The sequence below is a fragment of the Mixophyes fleayi genome, chromosome 8 (assembly GCF_038048845.1).
Source record: "Mixophyes fleayi isolate aMixFle1 chromosome 8, aMixFle1.hap1, whole genome shotgun sequence".
Classification (NCBI taxonomy): Eukaryota; Metazoa; Chordata; class Amphibia; order Anura; family Limnodynastidae; genus Mixophyes; species Mixophyes fleayi.
The window spans coordinates 54,324,215-54,349,241 of NC_134409.1; the positions used below are offsets into that span (position 1 = coordinate 54,324,215).

A 25,027-nucleotide genomic window follows, 5' to 3' on the forward strand; every position below is an offset into this window, starting at 1 on the left:
GATCATATTTTATAGGGGGTTACATAGGTGTACTTACTATTAATTGCTATAAGTAACATTGCAAGAAACCTTGATGTATTCTGCCTTCACTGAAAGCGTCATATTTATTTATTATCTACATAAAGCAGAAGTTAAACCAAATTTTAAAAAAATCTGCTGAAGATATACATTGCATTTCCTGCATTTTGTTTTGCTGTCGCACAATGGTTTAACATTGTGCTGTATTCAACCTAAAACGGAACTCCAGGCAAAATGTTGTCATTTGATTTACGCTGAACCCCCTTCCCTACAGTTAGAAGAACCATAGTTGTACTCGTTTGGCCTGATTCAATATGCACATAAATCGGGCACACGCATATCCGTATTCAACTACGTATTGTTGAATACGGGTCTAGTTAAGCTCTGCACTGACACAGACAATACACTGCAGGATAGGTAAAATACATTTGTGGAATATAAAGTCCCTGGAGACCACACAAATAAAAAAAAATATTCATTATTGTCACCTGTTAATTATATATTCATTAATGACCAAACATTTTTTTTACCCCCCTCCCCATGAAATACATTAATCAGGATGTCATTAATGTCTTCTGTACATAATATGCATTTTTACAGTTGCTCTTGATTGCAAACACGTGTTCTTGGCATGCATACAGGACCATCATCACTATCACTCAGTACTTACACATGGGGGTAAATGTATCAATCTCCGGTTTCTTCAACTCGCGGGAGTTCGGCGAGATGACAGCTAAAATTTAAAGCGGCGCTGCCTTGTAAAGGGAAACTAAAGGCAGCGCCGCTTCAAATTTTAGCTGTCATCTCGCCGAACTCCCGCGAGTTGAAGAAACCGGAGATTGATACATTTACCCCCTGCTCTGTAGTTTGTGCAAGTGATAAGACTGAAAATCATGTACCTTACAGATGACCAAAGCTTGAATGCTGCGCGCGCTCAAACTTGGAACACCCTTACTGTACACTGACTACACGCATACGCCCAGGGCCGGATTAACGGAATGGAGGCCCCTGGGCTAAGGGGGCCCCGATTCCCCCGTGAGACCCCCCCCCGTTAGCAGACTGGCCCCCCTGTTAGCCGACCGCCCCCCCCCCCAAGCACTTACCTTCTCCTGTCACTGCAGTCCTCCTTCCGCGGCGCGCTGTAAGCTGCTTACTGAGGAGATCTCGTGACACTCTCGCGAAATCTCCTTCAGTAAGGAGATTACTGAGCGCCGGAGAAGGAGGACTGCAGTGACAGAGCTCAGCATTGATCGGGCCGGGGGCACCCCCACCCCTGTCCCGATCAATAATTCTGCTGAGCTCTGTCAAGGGCCCCCTGGATGCCCGAGGCCCCTGGGCTGTAGCCCAGTTAGACCTCGGGTTAATCCGGCCCTGCATACGCCCATTTCTATCCTCGTTCTGCCAATTAAATGGTAGCTTGTCTTAATTGTCCTTTGCGCTCAAAGATGAATTGCATACACTTGCTTTCTCTGGCGTATAGTTCATTTCTGGGCATGCGCAGTGCAATGTAGCACAAAATACAGCAAGTATCAGCATTTATGTTCCTTGATGATTCAGGCCCATTATGTTTGTCATAGCATGGTCATTTAATCCAGTCTAGCTGAATAAACTGTTATATGACAAGCTGTCTGCTTCCGTGTCTTTCAGGCAATGGATGACCTGTGTGAGGATGGGTGATGAGCAAGACAACATGGTAAAATATCAGTATAGAGAGTTGAAGGGGGCTCATTACTATAGTACAGGTAAGGGTTAAAGATGGCTTTAATCCACTGCTGTGCTCAGAAGGTATTGCCTGGTAAGTGCAGCAAATGTTCTAACATGTTTCACAATAGTTTAACCAGTAGGGGCGTAATACTTTTGATATTAATATACATATTCTTTTACCCTGCACAAAGAAGCAGTGTTGCAGTGATACTAAAAAATAAACAAATATGCAGAGAAGTTATGTGTCTTATGTAGAGGGTCACCCACAGCATGTATAGAGGAGTAAATAAATATAAAGATAACAAGGCTGTAAATCCATTTAGTTGTTTGACCTGAGCCAGCATGTCCACATCTGGATAACTTCCTCTTTCACTGGAAAACCAGTACAAATTCCACTAGTAGCTCTGATAGAATGAGAACAGAACCCTTATTACGAAATCATTTCATATATTATCCCCTTGCTGAAGAACTGCTGGAGTGCATGTGGTTATAGGTTTGGTCCATCATCACTCCCTTCTGCAGGGGCTGGCTGGGCTGAGGGTTATGGAGGTATTAGCCAGCCAGCCACTGCTCTTCTGAGACATTTGTATATCTATTCTTTTAAGATAATATTTTGACTTGATATACAAATATTACAGATTTAAGCTGGTTCTATGCGAAAAAAAATGAGACAATGGGGTGGAGCTAAATGTCTTGAATTCTTTTTTCTACCGGTGGATAAAATCTCATGACCTGCTGAAAGGCTAGTAATATTGTTTTATACATACAGTATAAATATATATATATATATATATATATATATATATATATATATATATATATATATATATTAGTGACTGAGCAACACAGATTGATATTTTTTGCTTAGCATAATAATGATGTTTAATGATACAGCTGTAAAGTATAATCTGCTTATTCTGGAGTTTTACTGTCTGCCATAGTTGTATGCAGGCTGCAATTTATACTCTTGTGATGAAGCTGAAGTCTGAGAAGTGTATTTATTTATCCTGCCCATGTTAATCAATTCTGATTAACTGCCTACAGGGCCATCCAAGCAATCCAAAATTGATTGCAATTGCTATGAAGCAGTCTTACATACAGATCCGGTACAGGATAGAGACAGGCGAGTCTTCCAGTCAAAATTTGCCATGCATTTTCTAACATATATCTTAGTATGGCTAATGAGCTCATTTCAGGGGACTTAGATACATACAGGATGATTTCTCTCTGAATAATCACATATACAGTATGCTAAACTGCAATTTTCAAGACTGCTTCATACACATAGTCTTCATATTATGGGGTCTATTTAACAAGCGGTGAAAAGGCAAATGCCAGTTTAAAGACTCTTCACTTCTGTTTCTTATTTATCATAGGGTTAACGGCAGAGAAATCAGAGACGTTTGCCTTGGTCTCCATAGACCTCTATGGAGACAGCAGTATTATGTAATGGATCTAGCTTTGCTTTTTGCAGCAAAGTAACCCCATATCAGAAAGGCCTTATGTGCCTTTTACATGGGATCAAGCTAACAAAATCTCCAGCTTCACTGGATCCCTCACCGGGTCAAAACGCCATATGCATGAGCCCATGTTAGCCACGCATACACATAGTACCTCCTTCTTACGCTGATAACAATAGGCTGCTGGTGCATAGGAAAAAATCATTGTGGACGAGGGGAGATTTCCAGAAAAGCTCCAGTATGGTAAGTAGCGGCGGTACAATATTCTGTATTGTTGCAATATGCAGCAATATATAATGATAGTTACCATTGCCCCACTGGCCCCAACAATACATAGACCCCAAAATCTCATAATCTCCCCAACTGTCGGACTTGTTAGGTTTCCTTCTACCATTGAACATGTTCTTTCCAATCATGATTTTGCCTCATCCCTGGACTGGTTGTATTCCTTCAAGCTGCCCAACACTTTGCTCTTTCTCTACTTTCAGGTGCATCTGTGCTCACACAGTGATGCATAGAGAGCTATTTTCTTAATTCCGGCCTTTGCAGTTAGTCCTAATCATACTAACTGCACATCTTCATATACATCCCTGCAGTTTTTCAGGATTCTCCTACAATCATCCGCTCTACCTGTCATCCGACCTACTGTGAAGGGATTCACACATTATTTTTAAAATGTCTCAATTAAACTGAAAATTGGTACACCTTCCCTTCAGCTTGATTGCCAAGTAGCTCAAATGTCATCAATACACTCTGAATTTAATATGTCACTGGCTTTAAGTATTTGAAATTTTCAAGCACTTTCATATTTTCACATTTGATATTTTCCCGTCTTAAATATTATAATTCAGCACAAACCATGTACCTTCTTTGAAACATTATTTTATTCTAATCCTTTTGCAAAAATCTTGACTGTTTTAGCCTCCAAACGAGGCTTGTTCTATTATCCACCTGGTTTATAATAGTAAGTAAAACCTTGCATCTTGGAAGATGAGCAATGCAGGTGTGATATTTGGGTTACAACAGCTAAAAATACTATTCAATTTTTTGTGCCAGACCTTTTTCTTCTATCCAAAAAACCAGAGTGACCTAACCTGACTCTCCTTTTTATCTTCTTGTACCTGGAAACTCATTTACATGGTTTCCGCTAGCGCCAGCCAGACCAGTCATTTCCTTGTCATTCTCCTTTCCCTTCCAATGTTTTGATTTTATGATTGTTGCATTTAATTATATGATTATACTTAATAACAGTTGTCTTTCTTTCGGTCTTTTATTACTTTTTATTGCTGTTCTCTTTTGGTTTGTGCTAATTAAAAGGCCCATAAAAAGTATAACAAACAAAACATGTCTTTCGTCATTTTTTATAATAATGTAACAGTTAAGCAATTTTTCTACATAGAATTGTTAACCTTAATTGGCTTTCGTATATACTTAAGTGCATTTACGCATAACGTAAAGGGATGTTATCACCAGAATATGACTTTTAAATATGTTATGTAAAATGGAATATAACTAAATTTGCAATTAATTTCATTATTAGACAATACCTCTCCTGTAGAAAGCCTTTGGCTGAGGTCAAAATCTATATACACGGTAGAGGAATTAGTGGCAGGTTACACAGTTAAAACAAGCAATACTTCTGGTTTACTCAGTAGGGATACAGTACGTATACAACATATATATATTTCCTGAGGACAGTGATACAAGTGATACCTCCTGCCACAATGGTGCAGGAGAATCAGCTACAAAAGCTCTGACTTGAAATGTACCAAGCAGATGGAAGGAACTGATATCTTCCCACGTTAACTATAGTATCGGAAATGGAAAAACAGTTGTTTCCTCTTATGTAGTTCTAAGAATACAAGCATTATAAACAGGGGATATGATGGAAACTTAAACATATATGAATTCCACAAAGTATAATGGGAACACATTTTAAAGTAAGAGAGAAAGTTGTACACAGTAGTTGTATCACGAATCTGAGTGGTAACAGGAATGTGAGTAATGTGAATAAATGGTTAGTTTGAGCTTTCTTCATATCTAGATAAGGTATTTTACTTTCACTGAGGCAGCTATATATTCCACAGACTGAAATATTGATATTATGTGTCATGCGTTGATCTTGAGTACAAATGGCTTAATAAGGGTGGTGAATCATTACTGTGTGGCGTTTGCATGTTCACAAACACGGGGAGTGTTTGTGTGGGTTTCCTCCAACAATAGAAAAACATACTAGTAAGTTAATTGGCTGCTATCACAAATTGTCCCTAATCTGTCTGTGTGTGTGTGTTAGAGAATTTAGACTGTAAGTTTCAATGGGGCAAGGACTAATGTGAGTGAGTTCTCTGTACAGCGCTGCGGAATTAGTGGCGCTATATAAATAAATGATGATGATGATGATGATAACATTAGTGTTTCTGAAATCTACACTTCCAGTTTTTATGTAGTTTGACTGGTTGTGTTATAGGTTTTCCTTAATCATATACTGGTAATGATATATTTCCCCAAATTATTACACCCCTGACCAGTTGTACCCCTAATATTATCCCCAAAAAATCTTGATCACCTCATTTCGAAATTTCATTTGAAATGATAGGAAACCCCAAATTAGCATGATTATATTACAAAAATCTAAAGTGGAAGGGGGCATCACCATCCCTAACATAAGTGTATATAATAAAGCTGTAGGTATATTAAAGAATGGATCAATAATCGAGACATCCTTACCGAATTCCCAATGGAGTAATAGTTTTTCCCTAATGAGTCAAACACACTTCCTTCCTATGAATCCCATCTGTAGTTATAGATAATCCTTTGCTGTTATCTAACTTGGCACTCGTCATCACCATTCATTCTTACCATTGGCGGGTCATTTGGAGTCTCAACAGGGCCACGTAGCTTATCCCTTCAATGTATGGGTAAGGGGCAATTTTGTGCTATAAATAATCTGATATTATTATTATTATTATTATTATTAATATCATTTATTTGTAGGGCGCCACAAGGTTTCCGCAGCACCGCACATAGTACAAACAGTAGACTATACAGTAGACTATACAGGATAGAACAGTACAGAACAATAAACACACAGTACCAGTACTTCAGAAACTCCGGGAGGGCAGATACAGTAGAGACGGAGCAGAAGAACAGGTATGGAGACTGGAGGGAAGAGGGCCCTGCTCATTCGAGCTTACATCCTAAGGGAAGGTAAACAAAGTCAGGCACAAAAGGGAGCCAGTGAATCAAAGGGGAGAGAGATGAGGGGTCAAGGGAGGATGAGCAGAAGAGATGAGAGGTTAAATGGATGGTTGGTAGGCCTTGAGGAACAGGTGAGTTTTAAGTGCCCGTTTGAAGGAGCACAGATTGGGAGAGAGGCGGATGGAGCGAAGGAGGTCGTTCCAGTGAAGGGGGGCAGCACAGGAGGATACAACAAGGAAGAAACCTATGTCTTACAGTCAAAATTTTAAATTATTTTATGCTGGCAAAATTACATGCCCAACATAAAGTTAGCACAATTGTCTCTGTATTATGTGATGCAACTTGGGGTAATACCTCTGGACATGTATACCCATTGTTCTACTAGTGTTAAAAGTGGCACACACATTTCAAAACAGATTTACCTGCACCATGATATTATCATAGGTGCCAGCTCTGTAGGTGCTTGAACACCCCCAATATGTGTACTGTCACTAAAACTAATCGGGTCTGATTCATTAAGGAAAGAAAAGCAAAAAATGTATTAACTTTGCACCTTGGCAATACCATGTTGCATTGGAGGGGAGCTACATTTAAAATGTGGGGACAGATTTATAGTTGGAGCAGGGCATGTCCTAGATCAACTTTAAATGTCAGTGTAAAAATAAAGCTATCAAGTATTTTTGTGCTATATGAAAAAACAGCCAGTATTTTCCTTATGTGCAAAATAAACTAATTTGCGCCCCTTGCATTATAACATGGTTTTGCCAAGGTTACTTATTTTTTTGCTTTACATTCCTTAATGATTTAGACCCAATAAGTCTTAGTGGCAGCACAAATATTGGGGGTGCTCAAGCACCTACAGAGCTGGCACCCATGATAATAGCAAGTTATATTTTTAGTGCTATAATTTCCTAATCACTCAGCTTAGAGGGAACAGTGGTGCTATGTTCTCACCTGGGAAGGCTTTATCCTGCCCACAAAGCAGTAGAGCTGTGACGTGTAGAGGAAGCATTTACGTCCAACAAACCAACTCAGCTTCCGTCGAGCTGTCAGTGTGCTAAGCAGCCCTTGTTTAAACAAAGGGGCCGCACACTGGCCTGTGTTTAGGGTCAGGTGCTACATGAAACGCATTAGTTGCTATGACTTTCATGGTTTATGCAAATTAAATAAAGAAGAGACATTTTAATTTTTTAAACTAAGCAGTCCATAGTGTGCTGTTTATCTTGTGCTACAAATTATAGCTGTGGAAAAGCACCAGTTTATGAGATCACAGTTCTAGCATGAAGTGTCATGCAATCCAAACAGTGGGCATGAAAACTACTGTGTGATTGGCTGGTCAAGCTGGTGAGAACACATCACTATACAATGATGGACTAAATTACTACATACAAAATGAGTGACTGCGCTGTGTTCATTCTGACATAGAAGAATCACTAAGAAGAGGATGAAAGAGGGGAAATTCTTCTGGACGGTGCATGTGGCCCCTGCTCCCTGCCTTTGGGTTAGACAGTCAGCCACATATTTATTATTTGCAATAACAGCCATTGTATTGTACCTCTGAATAATTTACTACTTTCAAATTCACATAGTTTAACACAATCTTCAGTTTCACATAATTTGAGAACACTTACCAGTTTTGATTTGTACAGGTTTATAAAGCAAAAGATTCTTGCAAATAGAATATTAATTACTTTTCACTCATGCTTTAATATATCCAAATTAAGCAATACACTATGGATGTCTACTTTTTTATCCTCCCATGTAGTTATTGCCAAATTTTACTTTGCAATGTTAAGTTTTAAATAAAATCTACAAATATCAACACATCTAACCAAAGAGACAAGTAATACATAATATAACATAGATCCGCAGTTACTATTTCAATTATGAGATTATCATACAACAACATAGCAGGAGCAGCAGGAGCTCAATATTAATCAATGATCCACGGTATGGGTCACAGAAACTCAAATTAAAAATGACTCCAATTAGCAGTAAAAACAGAAGCAGCACCAATCAGCTCATATGAATTCAGATTTATATGATTTAAAATACAGTTAGGTCCATATATATTTGGACACCGATACCATTTTATATATTTTACCTGTTTACCAAAACATAGTCAAGCTAGTTATATATTGAATAAGGGCCTAAAGTGCAGGCTATCAGCTTTAATTTGAGGGTATGTACATCCAAATTGGAGGAACGGTTTAAGATATACAGCTGTTTAATATGTAGCCCCCTCTTTTTAAAGAGACTAAAAGTAATTGGACAAATTGCTCAAAAACTGTTTTATGGATAGGTGTGGGCTATTCCTTCGCTATTCTATACCGATTAAGCAGGCAAAAGGTCTGGAGTTGATTCCAAGTGTGGCATTTGCATTTGGAAGCTGTTGCTGTGAACCCACAACATGTGGTCAATGCTAGTGAAACAGGCCAGCCTTAGGTTGCAAAAACAAAAACATCAAAGAGATAGTGGAAACTTTAGGTGTGGCGATATCAACAGTTTGGTATTTTGAAGAAAAAAGAACGCACTGGTGAGCTCAGCAACACAAAAATACCCCGTCGTCCACAGATGACAAAAGTGGTGGATGATCACCGGATTCTTTCCATGGTACAAAAAAACCCCTTTACAACATCCAGCCAACTGAAGAACACTCTCCAGGAGGTAGGCATATCATTATCCAAGTCTACCTTAAAGAGAAGACTTCACAAGAGCAAATACAGAGGGTTCACCACAAGGTGTAAACCAGTCATAACCCTCTATAACGGAAAAGCCAGATGAGGCTTCTAAAAAAATTCTAAAAAAGCCAGCCCAGTTGTAGTAAAGCATTCTTTGGATAGATGAAACTAAGATCAACCCGTACCAAAATGATTGAAGAAAGTATGGAGAAGGTTTGAAACGGCTGATGATCCAAAGCATACCACATCATCTGTAAAACACAGTGGAGGCAGTGTCATGGCCAGGACATGCATGGCTTCTAATGGCAGTGGGTCACTAGTGTTTAGTGATGAGTAGACAGAAGCAGCCAGATGAATTCTGAAGTGTATAGGGATATACTGTCTGCTCAGATTCAACCAAATTCAGTAAAGTTGATTGGATGGAGCTTCATAGCACAGATGGACAATGACCAAAACTTACCATCAAAGCAACCCAGGAGTTTCTTTAAGGCAAAGAAGTGGAATATTCTGCAATAGTCAAGTCAATGACCTGATCTCAACCCAATCAAGCATGCATTTCAAAAGACTGCTGAAGACAAAACTAAAGGCAGAAAGTCCCAGGAACATACAACTGAAGACAGCTGCAGTAAAGCCTGGCAAAGCATAACAAAGCAGGAAACCCAGCATCTGGTGATTTCCATGGGTTCCAGGCAGTCATTGCCTGCAAAGGAATGGCAACAAAGTACTAAAAATTAACATTTTAATTACGATTATTTTCATTTATTCAATTACATTTGAGCCCCTGAAAATAGGGAACTGTGTATAAAAATGCTGCCAATGACTAAAATTTTCACACAATATTTTTGTTCAACCCCTTGGAAATAATGCTGAAACTTCAATAGTATCTCCATTGTTTTATTTAAAATCTATTGTGGTGGCGTAAAGAGCAAAAGTTATGAAATTGTGTCACTGACAAATATTTCCGCTGTATGTTTACTATACAATAATAGAGAGGGCGCAAATAAAAAGTGACTATGTTTGATGTTTATAGCTCTTTCATGAGAAGGTAAGTAATGGATGCATCCGGGCAGTTTCAGTTTTGCAAATAGCGATAAGCCAAAAGAAAAAGAAAAAACTCTTACCCTACAATACCCTAGAGAAGTCCCGGGACTTGGTGCATTTGTGTCCTCCGTGATGGCTGTAATCTTTCCTCCGTGTAGAATGTCTTAGCGGCGTCCCGCTGCACGTCTAATGCGGGAGTTCAGATTCCAAGGTAGAACTACGGTGGCTGTGAATGTTCAAAAAGCAACCAACGCGTTTCATCCAATAATGGACTTTTTCAAGGATCCTTGAAAAAGTCCATTATTGGATGAAACGCGTTGGTTACTTTTTGCTAAGAGTTTTTTCTTTTTCTTTTGGTTTATCGCTATTTGCAAAACTGAAACTGCCCGTGTGCATCCATTACTTACCTTCTCATGAAAGAGCTATAAACATCAAACATAGTCACTTTTTATTTGCGCCCTCTCTATTATTGTATTTGGATTGTTTTTAAGAGGTGCTGCATTTATTTAAGAGAGCGCTTTCCCTTTTTTTCTAGCTGTATGTTTACTGTTCCATATTTATAAATGACTAAAATGGCAACAGGTTTTGGAGGCAACATGCCGTTCTGAAGAAACATAATTCCAATTACCAAGAAACTTACATATATATGCATATTAACTACATACAGATGTGATATTACATACATAAAATAAGGACATACAAGGTAGACAAAATAAATGCAGACATGAAAACAAAGGGTATGAAGGATCCTGCTCATTAGTAAACGTACATTCTAAGTGGAAGAGGGCACAGCTGAAACAAGAGGAGCAAATATGGCTAAGAGTGGAGATTGGGACAGTTGTGAGGGTGCGTTAGTGTAAATAATGTTATCGGGGATAAGGTCACCTCTGAAAAAAAAATGGGTTTTCAAAGAGTGTCTAAAGAATTGAAGGCTGTGGGAAAGTCTGATTGAGCGTGGTAGAGAAATCCATAAGTGGGGAGCAGCACGGGAGAAGTCTTGTAGGCGGGAGTGAGAGGTGGTTACCAGAGACGAGACAAGACGCAGGTCAGAGGTAGATCTAAGAGGGCAGGAGGGAGAGTATTTTGATATGAGATTTGAGATGTATGCAGGGGTAGCGTTGTTGAGGGCTTTGTAGGTAAGGGTGAGTAATTTGAATTTGATTCTGGATGACACATGGAGTCAGTTTAGGGATTTGCAAAGTGGTGCAGCAGATGTGGAGTGGTGAGAGAGGAAGATCAGTCTTGCAGCAGCATTTAGGATGGATTGAAGTGTGAATTATATGGGTGTCAGGAATACCAGATAGCAGGAGATTGCAATAGTCAAGAGGGGAGATGATGAGAGAATGGATAAGAGTTTTGGTAGCGTGTTTAGCAAAAAAAGGGCGTATTCTGGCAATGTTTTTAAGGTGGAGTTGACAGGACTGGGAGATAGTCTCGATGTGGAGAATAAAGCAGAGTGTGGAGTAAATTAAGTAATATCAAGTAACCGACAAAACTTCACTTAGTCAATGAATATGTATCACATGGATACATAAAAACATAACACTACACAACAGATCAGTACCTAATAGTATATAAGAGCACAATACAGAAATAGTGAATAATTAATATCCTTAATCAGGCTATACATTTGATATGTCCCCAATGTTATAATCTATTTTAACTCTTTGTGTTGACTAGTTACGATGTCTGCAGCCCACTATTCTGTGTAACGCAATATATTTCAGTCAACCATAGCCCCAAACATGTGCTACCACCGTGTCTACCTGTGTTGTGGCGTATGACCTACTGATCAGATTGCGGAATGCTCTTGTGGTTTATATGACACAACGATAGTGTTTCATGTAAACTATGAGCACTGCTACAATTGATAAAATGTTGTATATTAGAATATGATTTCCTATTAGTGAATAATAAAAATGTTTTATTTGTACAAATTTACTATGTATGCAGTGACCATAAAACTATCTTGTGTTGTGGATTACTTTATTATGAACAAATCACAAAGATTTTGGGCTTGCTTATTAATGGAGGCTTGTGCTATTTTTTTTAAAAGTGCTTGCAATATGATTGGACAAAGAAATATATTTCATAGTATAAATTATGTTTGAATTTCCTGTCTTGTCTCTCAGTATCAAAAAAGGTTGATGCATAGACCTCAGTAACCCTAAAGTATTAAAAATATCTTCTCAATATCATATAAACTGTTACTTTATTACAAACCAATTGATCCCTACTAAAAAAAATTGTATCCATCATCATTTGACATTTGGCATTATTCTGTTTTATAGATACTTGCCAACTTTTCCTCGTTGCCTTCAGGGAGATCCCAGGGGAGGTGGGCGTGTGGGGACGGGGCTTGGCAAATCACATCATAAGGGACTAAGATGATGCAATATTTGTGCCATTAAGCCCCGCCACTTATCTTTTGTGGGGACGAGAACCGGGAGGTTGCCCTGCTCTCCCGGGAGGTCTCCCAGATATGCGGGAGTCTCTCGGACATTCCGGGAGTATAGGCAACTATGTGTTAAAGAAAAGCAGCTAATGAATCTCTAGAGACTGAAGTGTCTTTTACATTTCTGTCTCCATTACTGAAGTCATGTTGTCTTACCTGTCAGTCTTTGATTAAATCTTGGTCTCCATGAAAATGGCCACCTTCATAGGCATGAATACATGGACATAGGACACAATTTCTGAACTGTGTCTTCATGCCACAGATGGCGAAGCCAACCATGTCTTGTACTGGCTCAGCATCAGGGAGAATGCTCTTCAGGGAGTGAGGGAGATCACCCCTCTTTCAGGGAGTCTCCCTGACATTCAGGGAGAGTTGGCAAGTATGGTTTTAATTAGTTAGGATGAGCTTATTTATAATGTAGTAAATATTACAAGCCTAAGGTTTCCTATAGAGGCTTGTTTGTAGACAAGAATCATTCTTTTCAATCCCCATATCATCTTCATTTATTTATATAGTGCCCGCATATTCCGTAGCATTGTGCAATTGGGACCCAGTAATAAAACACTAGTGGGCAATACAGACAGACAGAGAGAGGTAAGAAGGCCCTGCTTACAATCTATAGGACAGGTAAATACATTTAGGAGCCTATCCATTTTACATGGCTACAACTAACCCTTATTGCATTGACAAAAAGCCCTTGTCACTGCAATTTATCAAAAAATATAATCAAGGCAGCTGGGTGATACTCTACTACCCTGGAGATAAAAGTGACTGGAATAGATTTAAAGACAGATAGTTGGAGCGCATAAACATAACTGCTCTGTTACACTGGGAGTTAAAATGGTTTATTAAGCCTCATATACATTAGTGTTTGTTTTGAGTTACAAAACGCAATTAATAATGTCAGTGAAAACAGTTAATAGAGTTTTTACTGGCACTCTGGACTTCATTGGATGTCAACTTGGTTTCTCTCATACCTTCACTTGCTGTATATGAAAGTGAGTAGAGCAGGTAGCATTCAGAAAAATGTATTGCTACCGCAAATAATTGGTTCCATTTTCAGAAATGTTAACATACTGGTTACTACTGTAGTTATTTTTAAATATAAAAACATATATTTATTGTCCCATAAATCATTTAATTTTGAATACCCTTCAGCTGCTGAGTCTCTCTGGATTTAAAACTATTGTAAAACTAATTATTGCTGATTAATTCACTACTACAAACAAATAAAAACACATAAACATTTAGCTACTATACAAAATGCTCCCAATTCAACCTTTGAATATAATTTAAATTTCTCGTCCCTTAGATTAAAATCATATTTTTACAAGTGATTAACAATACTAGGTCTAGACTGCATTCAGCAAATTTTGCACCTTTCGCAGCTACCCTCTCCACGAGAGCATCCATGCACAAATCAGAAAAAAACTGTGCAGTTTTCAAAAACAGGCAATGTGGGGCTGCAATTGTAAACTTTTATAAATGACTAAGTGGCTTGTAATAAATACTTCTAATGTGTTGCAAAGCCTGTGACAACACATAGGGTTAAGCGCAGTCAGCCAAACCACTTCCTACAATCTACTGTACGTGGAGAGTTCCTCTCCTCTAGTCTCTTTATTACAGCAAATGACCATGAGCAAGTCAATGACTCTGTTTACTATAAATGTTATCATAAATACTGAACACAGCATACTGTCCTTCTTGCCAGTCCAATACCTGTATAATAAACTGTAACAACATGTCTTGTTCTGTGTCACACTAGCAACACAAGGAACAGACACCAGCCCGAGCCACTCAGCAGCAATTTAAAAACTCACCACTGGCTGACCCACCTGACCCTACCACTCACTGGAAGGAAACACAGCTGAAATAGCAGCATGACATTGTAATAGAGTTTGTTTGCTATAGTTTGTTATAGTTTATTACCAAAAATCTCACATTTTATTCTGTTTTATTTTTTAAACCTGAACTGTTTTAAAAGACAACAGTTTAATATCATGAACACATGTCTACTGTCCCCACTCCATGATTTTGGGTAAGTGTGAGGCACCGTTTTACATATACATGAGCAATACATATATATTGTGAAGGTTACTATTATAATTTAAACTTAAATAACATTGACTGTAGTCAGAATTATCATCCTCATACAGTTCAGCTCTTCACTAATAAATAATCATTTATTATGAGGTGCAGAGTACTCATTATCAGCACAGTGATAGAGATACATAAAAACAAAGCACATTCATACAAACCACAATGCAGATTGTCAGTAATTATCCTTACAATGAAACTCATCACAGTTGCTAAGTACAGTGAGTTCATTATGTTCAGTATCAGTAAACAATGCCACATGTTCATTATCAGTGTGTAGACACAACGCATCAATATAAAGCCTGTCTTCATTTTTAGTGTATTGATCAAAATATGCACACATGTTCCATAGATAGAATAGACAGATTACATAAACAAGAAAGTCATATAGTCACCACTAACACACAAGTTACAATACAATTTTGGTAAACAAGGCACAAATAATAAATTTATTCTATAAATATCAGATGCCATATTCGCAGAGGAAGGTTTATTTTTGTGGTAACGTGCGGCAAAAATATATTTTTTAATGAGCCTTTCACAATTATACTGTAAGTAAAGTAAAAAAAAAAAAAAAGACATAGATCCATCATGTTCAACATTTCAGAAATTCTAGTTGTGTTGACCCAGAAGAAAACAAACAAAAGCCCCAGTGCAGGAGTTGCCAATTTAGCCTCATAGTGTAGAAATATTACTTATTGACTTATAGCAACTGGATAAATGGCCTGGATCAATCAACCCCATGATGCTTTTTATAAATTATAGCTACAGATAAAATTTCTAGTAAGAAGGGCATCAAGTCCATATTTAAATTGTGTTTTTAATGAAAAAAATATTGAATTTGCCATCAGTACCTTGTGGTAAAGATTTCTTCAGTTTAGCAACCTTTAAAGTAAAGAACCCATTTCTATATTATGGAGATGATGAAATTTTCTCTTTTTCCCAATTGATGAACTCTTATCCTGTGAACAGTCTTTGGTATGTAAGGAGTAACATTGTTATTACAATGGCCAAGATGCATGAACTTACATTTATATACTTTGTTTGCCATTTTGTAAAATCTTTCTGTAGCAAATTACAATCCTGCTCTGTGATAATAGCCATACAAATCTTAGGGTCATCAGCAAATATGGGCATCTTACTTTACATAAAGGCCATCTGCAAGGTCATTTATTAAAAGTTTAAAAAAGACACTGGCCAATACCAATCTCTGTATTACACTCTAGTGTTAAAATATTATGTTTATAACCACCCTTTGTATTGTATCCTTCAGTCAGTTTTTTTACTCATGCACATTGTTTTTTTCCTACACCTTGTACTTTTCTCTTATATACCAGGCAAACACTTTCACAAAATCCAAATAATTCACATCAATTAAACTATGAAGATCCAGTTTCAAATTAATTTCCTTATAGAAACGAGTAATGTTTGTTAGGCATGATTGGCCCATCAGAATTTAAAGACTTGATAATGCACCAAATTTATGTTGTGGCACTGTCCTGAATGGAGTTGAGGGAGTCCAAAAACATGTGATATAGTGATGAATCAATGAACTGATCTTAGTTCCTTTAGCACACTTGGGTGGATGCCATCTGGGCCATGTGCCTTAACTTTCTTAATCTTCTTTAGGCAAAATTGCACCTTATCCTGTGTTATAAAAGTTACTGTCAATGGTGTGCATATATTGCTACACAACTTATTTCCTGGCATTTTTTTCTTTCTTTGTGAATACAAACAGAATACAACAGAAAAAAACTATCAAGTGTCTCCGCATCTTCCACAATTATATTTAATATTATATTAGTTTATGGGTTAGTGGCTTAGTGTATTCGGTTTTATTTAGCTTGCAGTTTATGTCCATTTTGGGATTAGACTTTAGTAATCTATTTTTCAGCCTCAATCTTTGTTAACCTGATTTTCTACATACCTTGTATTTCCAGGATAAATGTAGTTTTAACAATTTCAATATTTCATTTTTTATATTAACACCTTCAACACTTTCTACTTTAACCACATTTGTTGCCTTTTAATTCCTAGAAACATTTTTGCCATTTAGAAAGTACTTTCCACACTATTTATTTTAAATATTTTTAAAAAAAAATCCAATCTGGTCTGTTACTTAAAACTACTGTAAAAATAGATTCTGAAAGGTAGTGTGGCCACACGGATCATTAGGAGGCTTTGCACTCAAGGCTTCGAATTGGTCAGAAACCTTTTGATGCATCACACAGACCTTGGGAAAAACAGCTGCATTGAGCTCCAGTGAGGGGAGCAATAGGTAGGTTTTTCACCCTACCTGGGAATGCAGCTTTAATAATTCACTTTCCCAATCTACAAACTTCAATGCTTTTCTGATATGATTGAACTTTGCTCTTCTAAAGTCCATCATTTTTCTTAGTTCCCTTATGATCACTATTCCTTAAATGCTCACAAAATCCAGCAGAGCTTCCCCTCTAGTTGTCCCTTTTACCAAGTGCAAAAGGTAGTTTTATCTTTAACATAGGAGGAAAATATCTTTTTGAATTTGATAATTAAGTGTTCCAAATATAGACTGAAAAGATGTTTCTTATTTCTTTATTACTTTTGTTAACTTTTTTTTTTAGTAAAAACTAACAATAAAGACAATGAAACTTTCACCATATTAATAGAGAATTACAAGCAATTTGGCTTTGATGTTAAGGGGCATATTTATTAACCATCCCTTTTTCAACACAACCCATTTATATCCTTATCGCAAAGATAAGGAATTAAATATTGTGACTATTTATTAAAAATCTTCACTAGGAATAGCAGTCACGAAAATCTGCTGTTCCTGCGAACAGCTGTCTCCTATCTCCTCTATGGTGAATATCGCAAAGTGACCACCTTTGTGATAGTGACCGGTGGGAAGAGCAGGTAATTTGTGGTGAGGGATCCGAAGATCCCACTAACACAATGCTCTCCCCATAGACTTCAATGGCCATTGGGCACAAGTTCCAAAAAACGTTTGAGGTGACAGGGATAGCAGCAGATATTTATGGTCATAAAGTAAGGGGATACTTAAATATGTAGCTTTCCCCAAAAAACTGTTGTTTTCGGAGGATTTCAATGAAAAATATCTTTGGTTACTATGCCCCTGAAACTGGTGGTATATTTGAAGTAGATGAAGATGATACCTATTGTATACTGTGCATCTGTTCTACTAAGATAAGATAATCAATATGTATGTGATACTATTGAAACTAGTGCATGTAGTGATGGTCACACATACTTTTATACAGATGCAGACATACTATATGTATGTTCCCATATATAAATGGTATATTGATATGAATTCACATCTATTATAAATAGGTATCATATGTCATATAGATACACATGCTATTCATGAAATATTATTCAACAATACAATGTGTTAGGCCTTCAATTAACATATGATGGATAAAGGATAATAATACTAAAAATGTATATTTAAAGTACATGCAGCCAGCTTTATTTTTTCTGATGCTATGTATAATGTTGGAGAGAACTAAACATACTAATGTTTTAGAATGAACTATTAGTAATATTTGAACACATGTGTAATTACTGACCTGGGACATTTGTGGACGTAGGTTGATGTCCTTCAAGTTGATGCAGCTAGGTTGCAAGTTCTTGAGCAGTTGGCACAAAAGAACCCCATCCCGGAGGGTCTGGGCCAGGTCGAATACCTGGGCCGTGTCCCATGTCACCCTATGGTTGGGAGGCAGCACCTTGCTCCAGATCAGCCACTGGGCACATTGTCTCCAAGGCTCCATGGTGACAAGTGGAATGCAAAAGTGCTAATGCAATGTTATGATGCTATAAAATGAATGGATGAGTAGGGCAGTTTTAGAATAGTTATTTAGTTCATGCAACTATCCTGAATTAAATGCTCATGTTTCTTATTTGATGTTAACTGTACTTTACTTTTTGCTTTTGGCACAGACTGTCCAGATTTCTTGAAAAATAAATCTTCTTGAAATAAAACAAACTGTGCACTCTGGTCTGTGACAGTAGGAGCAATAACATCCAAGGCATGGAGCTTGAGAGTAGATCCTGATGAAGACCTTTTATTTTGCTCACTCCTCTGAGCGCAGGGGTGATAGCCTCCTTCATGCACTGTCTCTCTCCTGTGTAGCGTCACTCACCTTGGGTGCAGGCTACCGTCAAAGTGTGTAGTTTTATCTTCATCTCGACTCATGGCAGTATTGCTATGCCACAGCACATTGTGTCCAGTGCAGAAAGCAATGTCTTGGAGACTCTCCAATACCAGATTCTCTCACCGTATCGCTGCTTTATCTCTCTCGTACACCCCGACTGATAAAGACACCCTGGGAGTGTTATATTTGCACAGTCACTTCTGTGATGTCCTGTGAAGGAGAGCTGCACACATGGGCACCCGGCTGAAACCCAGTGTATACGGGCACCGCAGAGTCCCGCCCGGCTGTCCCTCTCTTTTCCTCAAGTGGATTGTACGTCCATTCACTGTGTCTCTCTCCCTTCCTCTGTGTCACTCACTGTCACTTTCTGTATCTCCCTCTACTTTGTCACCGACCTTCATCACTGCTGTTCCGTCCCTCCCTCTGTGTCTCTAACTCATCTGTCACTCACACTCTCTGCGACAGTCTCTCATTCCTAATCATCTCGTTGTCACTTTATTTTGTATCCCCTCTCACTGCCTTCCTCCCCTCTTTTCCTGCACTATGATTGTATCTCCCTATTTCCCTCGCCTCTCTCCAGATCTGCCCAGGGCTGAACCCTGGATCTTACGCATGCGCAGCTCAGTAGATGTATGTGTGACACTACCTGTCATTGCATAGCGTTTTAGAAGAGGGGGGTGGAGGGAGGAGGAAGAAGTCAAATATTAGATGCTTGTGACATTGACACCCGTGACTGACATTTGTACATCACGGAGCTAGAAATCATTCCATAAAAATAATTTTACGATATGTCTGCACGAATGACCAGCAGCCTAAGTTGATAATTAACTGTACTTTTTCCTTATTCTCCACATAATATATTTGCATCTCATATTTTATCTGACTTTCTTTACTTTGCATCATGGTTATATCTCTTTATTACAATTTTGAGTGTTAAAGGAATATATGTACGCTTCTTCTAGTTGTAAGGATTATTGGTCCTTTACATTTAAGAATAGAGAAACAATTGGACACCATGCTGGATTAATGTATTTAGGATATGGATTGTGATGCCCATTGATTGTGGTTGGTTTTAATGACTTACTTTCCAACACTATCTAAAAATAAATGTCCTTCCCCAATAAAAGCTGCATTCACTTCTCTCCTCAATTCAGGGCCATCTTTTCCATTGGGCACGATGGGCAGGTGCCGGGGGCCCCATAGGCAGGGCTCTTAATGAGAATAAATAATCCTGCAAAAGAAAAAAACCTGCAAAAAAAACCTTCAAGGGTCACTGAGCAAGTACATCTATCTATCTCTATCTCTATATATCTATATCTATATCTGTATACATCTATATATCTATATCTATATCTAGGGGCCCCGGTGCACTGCTTTGCCCGGGGGCCCATAATGTTGTTAAGATGGCCCTGCCTCAATTCATACATTGTTGTTAATATGCCATAGTGGACCTATTTTTTGGAAAAGGACTGGAGATTGAACTGTATATTTTATATTTTGCGAGTGATGATAAATGTGCCCCCAAATCTGATGTTTCCACTAACACAGCACCACAGTCTACTTGTGATTATTATTTGCATGATAAGCATATATTAAATAAAGTCTTGTATACAGAATTTGTTTGACATAAAATGAGTTGGCTTTCCCCCCTACATATATTCTGTATAAAGGATACTTTAATGGGCACTTGGGTTGGAGCCATAGCGATAATTGACTAGGAAGCAGGAAAATATAACGAACATCACTTCTCTGTTGCTTACTACCCTTCCTATCTAATGCAGACCTTATCAATGATCTGGTAGAAGTATTTAATTTGTATTGGTTGTTTTTAGAGGCTGACTTGCAATACTAATATGGTTGCTAAATACATTTCATGCAACAAAACATAACATTTCCTAAAGAATTCATTACACACGTTTGTAACATGATGGTCTCTGATCGCATCGATACATATTTAAGCACCGCTCAAATGCATCATGCTGGGGCTACTCTGGGACTCTCTGCAAAATGATCCCTGTAGTGCGATTAGTTTTTCCTCTTTACCGGCAGCTTAGGAGGAAAGGAGGAAGTGCTGTGCACATGCGCACAGCACTTCCATTGTAACGGATTTTGCGAAGCCGAAGAGGCTTCAGCAGGATCCTATAGGAAAAGATGCATAGGCCCCATATTGTGGAGTCATCTTTGGTATCCAGTAGACTTTGTTAATACATTCTTTGCTAGGCAGGAAAGAACTCCTAAAGTTTAGTTTATAAAAATGTATAAATGTTATTTATTTTACTTTCTGTTTAAATTATATTTTGATCATGATGTTTTACTTTCCTATGTTTTATTTATGTTTACTGTAAATAAGAAAAGTAAGACTAATCTGTTTCATTGCAAGAATCTAATTTGGTTTATTACTGTGACTGTCTCAAATTAAAACAACAACGGTCATGATTGGTTTGTTTTCATTTGTATAACCTTACAAATCCAATAAATATACAGAAATAAAAATATATATTTTGATTCATATAGATGCAATAAACGAGGTACATTTAATGCATCTGTCAAGCTTATCATACATTTCTACATGTGAAACTAAGAATCCCTGCACAGATACAAGTGTACACATTCAAAAAGTCTAAAATGTCTTAAACGTTTTTCTGTATTTGAATACTGAGTGCTGATTTTCTGTCCTCCTGCATCTCCTCATGGAACACATGCTATAAGATTGGCTCGATTTACTATACAACAAATAAGGTATATACCTAGAGCAGCAAAGTTCGTGGAATATCATAAAAATTGGTTCATCTAAATTAACTTGTTTTGGCTACTCAGTATGTACCAAATTAGTTTTATGTACACTATATGGACAAAAGTATTTCGCCACACCTGTTAATTATTGAATTGAGGTGTTTCAATTCAGACCCGCTGCCAGAGGTGTATAAAATCAAGCACCTAGTCATGCAGTCTCCATTTGCAAACATTTGTGACTTCAAGTGTGGTACTGCGATAGGATGCCACCTTTACAATAAGATGGATCGTGAAACTTCATCCCTGCTGGATATTCCACGGTCCAACTGTAAGTAATATTATTAGAAAGTGGAAGTGTTTAGGATTAACAAACAACTCAGCCACGAAGCAAGTAGACACGAAAATCACAGAGCAGGGTCAACGACTGCTAAGGTGCATGGTGGCGTAAAAGTCGCCAACGCCCTGATTCCATAGCATGAAGAGTTCTGAACTTACACTGGCATTAATGTAAGCACAAAAACTGTGTGGCATGAGCTTAATGGAATGGGTTTCCATTGCCGAGCAGCTGCATGCAAGTATCACATCACCAAGACCAATGCCAAGTGTAGTTTGAAGTGGTGTAAAGCACACTGACACTGGACTGTGGAGCAGTGGAAATGTGTTCTGTGGAGTGACAAATCACACTTCTCTGTTTGGCAGTCAGATAGGAGAGTCTGGGTTTGGCGGATGCCGGGAGAATGTTACCTGCCTGACTGCACTATGCCAACTGTGGCGTTTGGTGGAGGAGGGATAATGGTGTCGGGTTTCTTTTCAGGGTTTGGGCTAGGCCGCTGATCTTCAGTGAAGGGCAATCTTACTGCTTCAGCAAACCAAGTGATTTTGGACAATGCTATGCCTCCAAATTTGTGGTAACAGTTTAGGGAAGGCTGTTTTCTATTCCAACATGACTGTGCCCTAGTGCACAAAGCAAGGACTACAAAGACATGGTTTGATGAGTTTGATGGGAAAGAACTTGACTGGCCCATACAGAGCCCTAACCTCAACCCCAGTAAACAGCTTTGGGATGAACTGGAACGGAGATTGTGAGCCAGGCCTTCTCGTCCAACATCAGTGCCTGACCTCTTAAATGCTCTACAGAATGAATGGGCACAAATTCCCACAGAAACACTCCAACATCTTGTGGAAAGCCTTCCAAGAAGAGCGGAAGCTGTTATTGCTGCAAAAGGGGGGCCAACTCCATATTAAAGTATATGTATTTGAATACAATGTCATTACAGTCACTGTTGGTGTAATGGTCAAGTGTCTGAAAAATTTTGTCCATATAGTGTTAATACTTCCTATGAATGAGTGGTGTGTCCATGTGTGTATGTATGTACTACATTTCCTATCGTTTGGTCATAACACACCAGGGGCAGGCAGGGCTGGGGGGTAGGGGGTCATCTGCCTCTCGGTCCGGTCCCATAGTGGGCTAACATGGGCTGGGTCACCGGGCACCCCGTATTTTTTTTTCCTTTAAAATGTTTCTAATAGGTTGCTGAGTCGAGTCGCCCTCCGGGCTAAAATTTGCCGGCCCTCCCCTGCTTGGTTTTGTGTTATCTGGTGCCAAAAGTGGAGGTTACCAGCAACCGTGTTCTAATCAAGCTTGAGTTCAAAATAGTTACTGACAGCAGGCCACTCCACATGACAGGGTCATTTGATGAACAGGAAGAGTGTAAAATTTGTCAGCCTACCCCTGTAACACAACATAGGTGAATAAGGGAGTGGTGGTTAAACAGTGTTTCAGAAGTAACTCACCCACATCAGGCAGATTGTCCGTTTTCTGCTTTCACCTTAAGGGTTAAGGATTATTTTGTTGCTGCAGACACTATGGCATATCCAGGGTTCTGATATGAGATATCTACATATGTCTAGGCCTGGTCTCACTGGGAATGATTGCTTTTAAAATCAGTCCTGAGTAGTATGGTTAGGTTGAGAATTGACTTTAGGTATATGAGCAGCTTGTCTGGAAAGTTAAAAAAAAAATTGGGAACTGACAGAATTATTTGTCTGTTTAAAGGAGTTCTGCTCGGTGGGGCAAGCAGTATGGCTGCTAACTGCCAGTAAATTTACTGACAGCTACTTAGAGCAGAGATCAAGAAAACGTGATATTTGTCTGGCACTTTTAAAATACACATGATTTAATAATTATCACGGACATTATGGTAAATCAATTATGTGATCAGCATTGCTGCTACAGTGTGCTGGGGCCATTAGCTCAATTCCAGAGTACTAACGGTATGGAGTTTATATATCCTCACTGTTTGCATGGGTGTCATCTGAGTGCATCGGTTTCTTCCGATAGTCCAAAAACATATTGTAAGGTTAATATGCTTTGGATAAAATTAACCCACGTGTGTGTTTGTGTTTTAGAGATTTTAAATTGTAAGTTCCACTGGGACAGGAACTGATATGAATAATTAAAACCGTCTTTTAAAGCTCTGCATAATATGATGACACTAAATAAAGGAAAGGTTAATAAATAATAAAAGCTATAGGAGTAACCCCCTGTCACTGTGTGTGGCCTGAGGCATGCATGGATGTGGTAATCCACACCCTGTTCTGTGCTCTTTTCTGCCCTAGCTAGCTCATAGGTATGGATTAAGTGATCAGAAGGCCACTGCATATGCGGGTGTTAGGACAATATCTCTAGAGGATGGACACAGGTGTAGTAAGGAGATGGAGGAGCTGCTGGTAGTTTAGGATTCTGAAACGGAGGAGGAGTTGGAGGTGGACGAATTCCTGCAGCCAACTGACATCTGTCTTTTTGACCAGCTGGACGAGAGAGGTCTGCTCCCATCTCAACATGTGGACACGGGCAGACCGGACCAAGACCCACCTGACAAGGATAATAACTAATGTATTGTATGTGCTAACTTTCTTTTTTCTCCCAACTAATGGCTAACTTTTTTCTTTTTACCATTAATGTGAGGAATGTTAAGAATAAAATTAGACGTCAGTTTGTGTTTACTTTTCTTGACACTTAGAAATGTGATGTTTATATGTCAGAGGAATGTTCTTTGCCTTTTTCTAGCTCTTATAGACACCTGGGCAGGCAGTGGTCTCATGGGCTCTCCTATTGGTCTGGGGGGAGTGACTGTAAGTCTGCGGGGGTCGCCATACTTATCAGGGGAAGCCTCTTCACACTAGATTCTGTTCAGGAGTTTGTCTGCGGTAGATTGCTTATCGTAGATGGCTCTTGGGCGGGTGAGCCTATCAGGCTAATCAGTGTGCACGCATCCCATGGTAAGAATGAGTGTTTGGAGCTTTTCCAGACCCTGCGGGCCCAGCTTGCAACCACCAGGGCGGTAGTGATGGCCGGGGATTTGAACTGTCCTATAGAGGAAGGAGAACTAGCAGCACTGCTAAACTGGATGTTTCTTCTAGGTTGCTGCGGAAGATGGTAGCCAAAGCATTCTTGCAGGATGCAGTGGGAGCCATGGG

General features: G+C 38.7%; 1 protein-coding gene across 1 annotated transcript in view; it reads right to left on the reverse strand.

Moving 5' to 3' along the window:
- VAV3 (vav guanine nucleotide exchange factor 3) overlaps positions 1-19,428 on the reverse strand; it is a 191,007-nt gene extending 171,579 nt beyond the window's left edge. Inside the window, exon 1 of the mRNA XM_075182568.1 lies at positions 18,227-19,428. Within this exon, the coding sequence (XP_075038669.1) occupies positions 18,227-18,430 (204 nt within the window). The 5' untranslated portion in view covers positions 18,431-19,428. The remainder of the gene's footprint in view (positions 1-18,226) is intronic.
- Between the last annotated feature and the right edge of the window lie 5,599 nt (positions 19,429-25,027).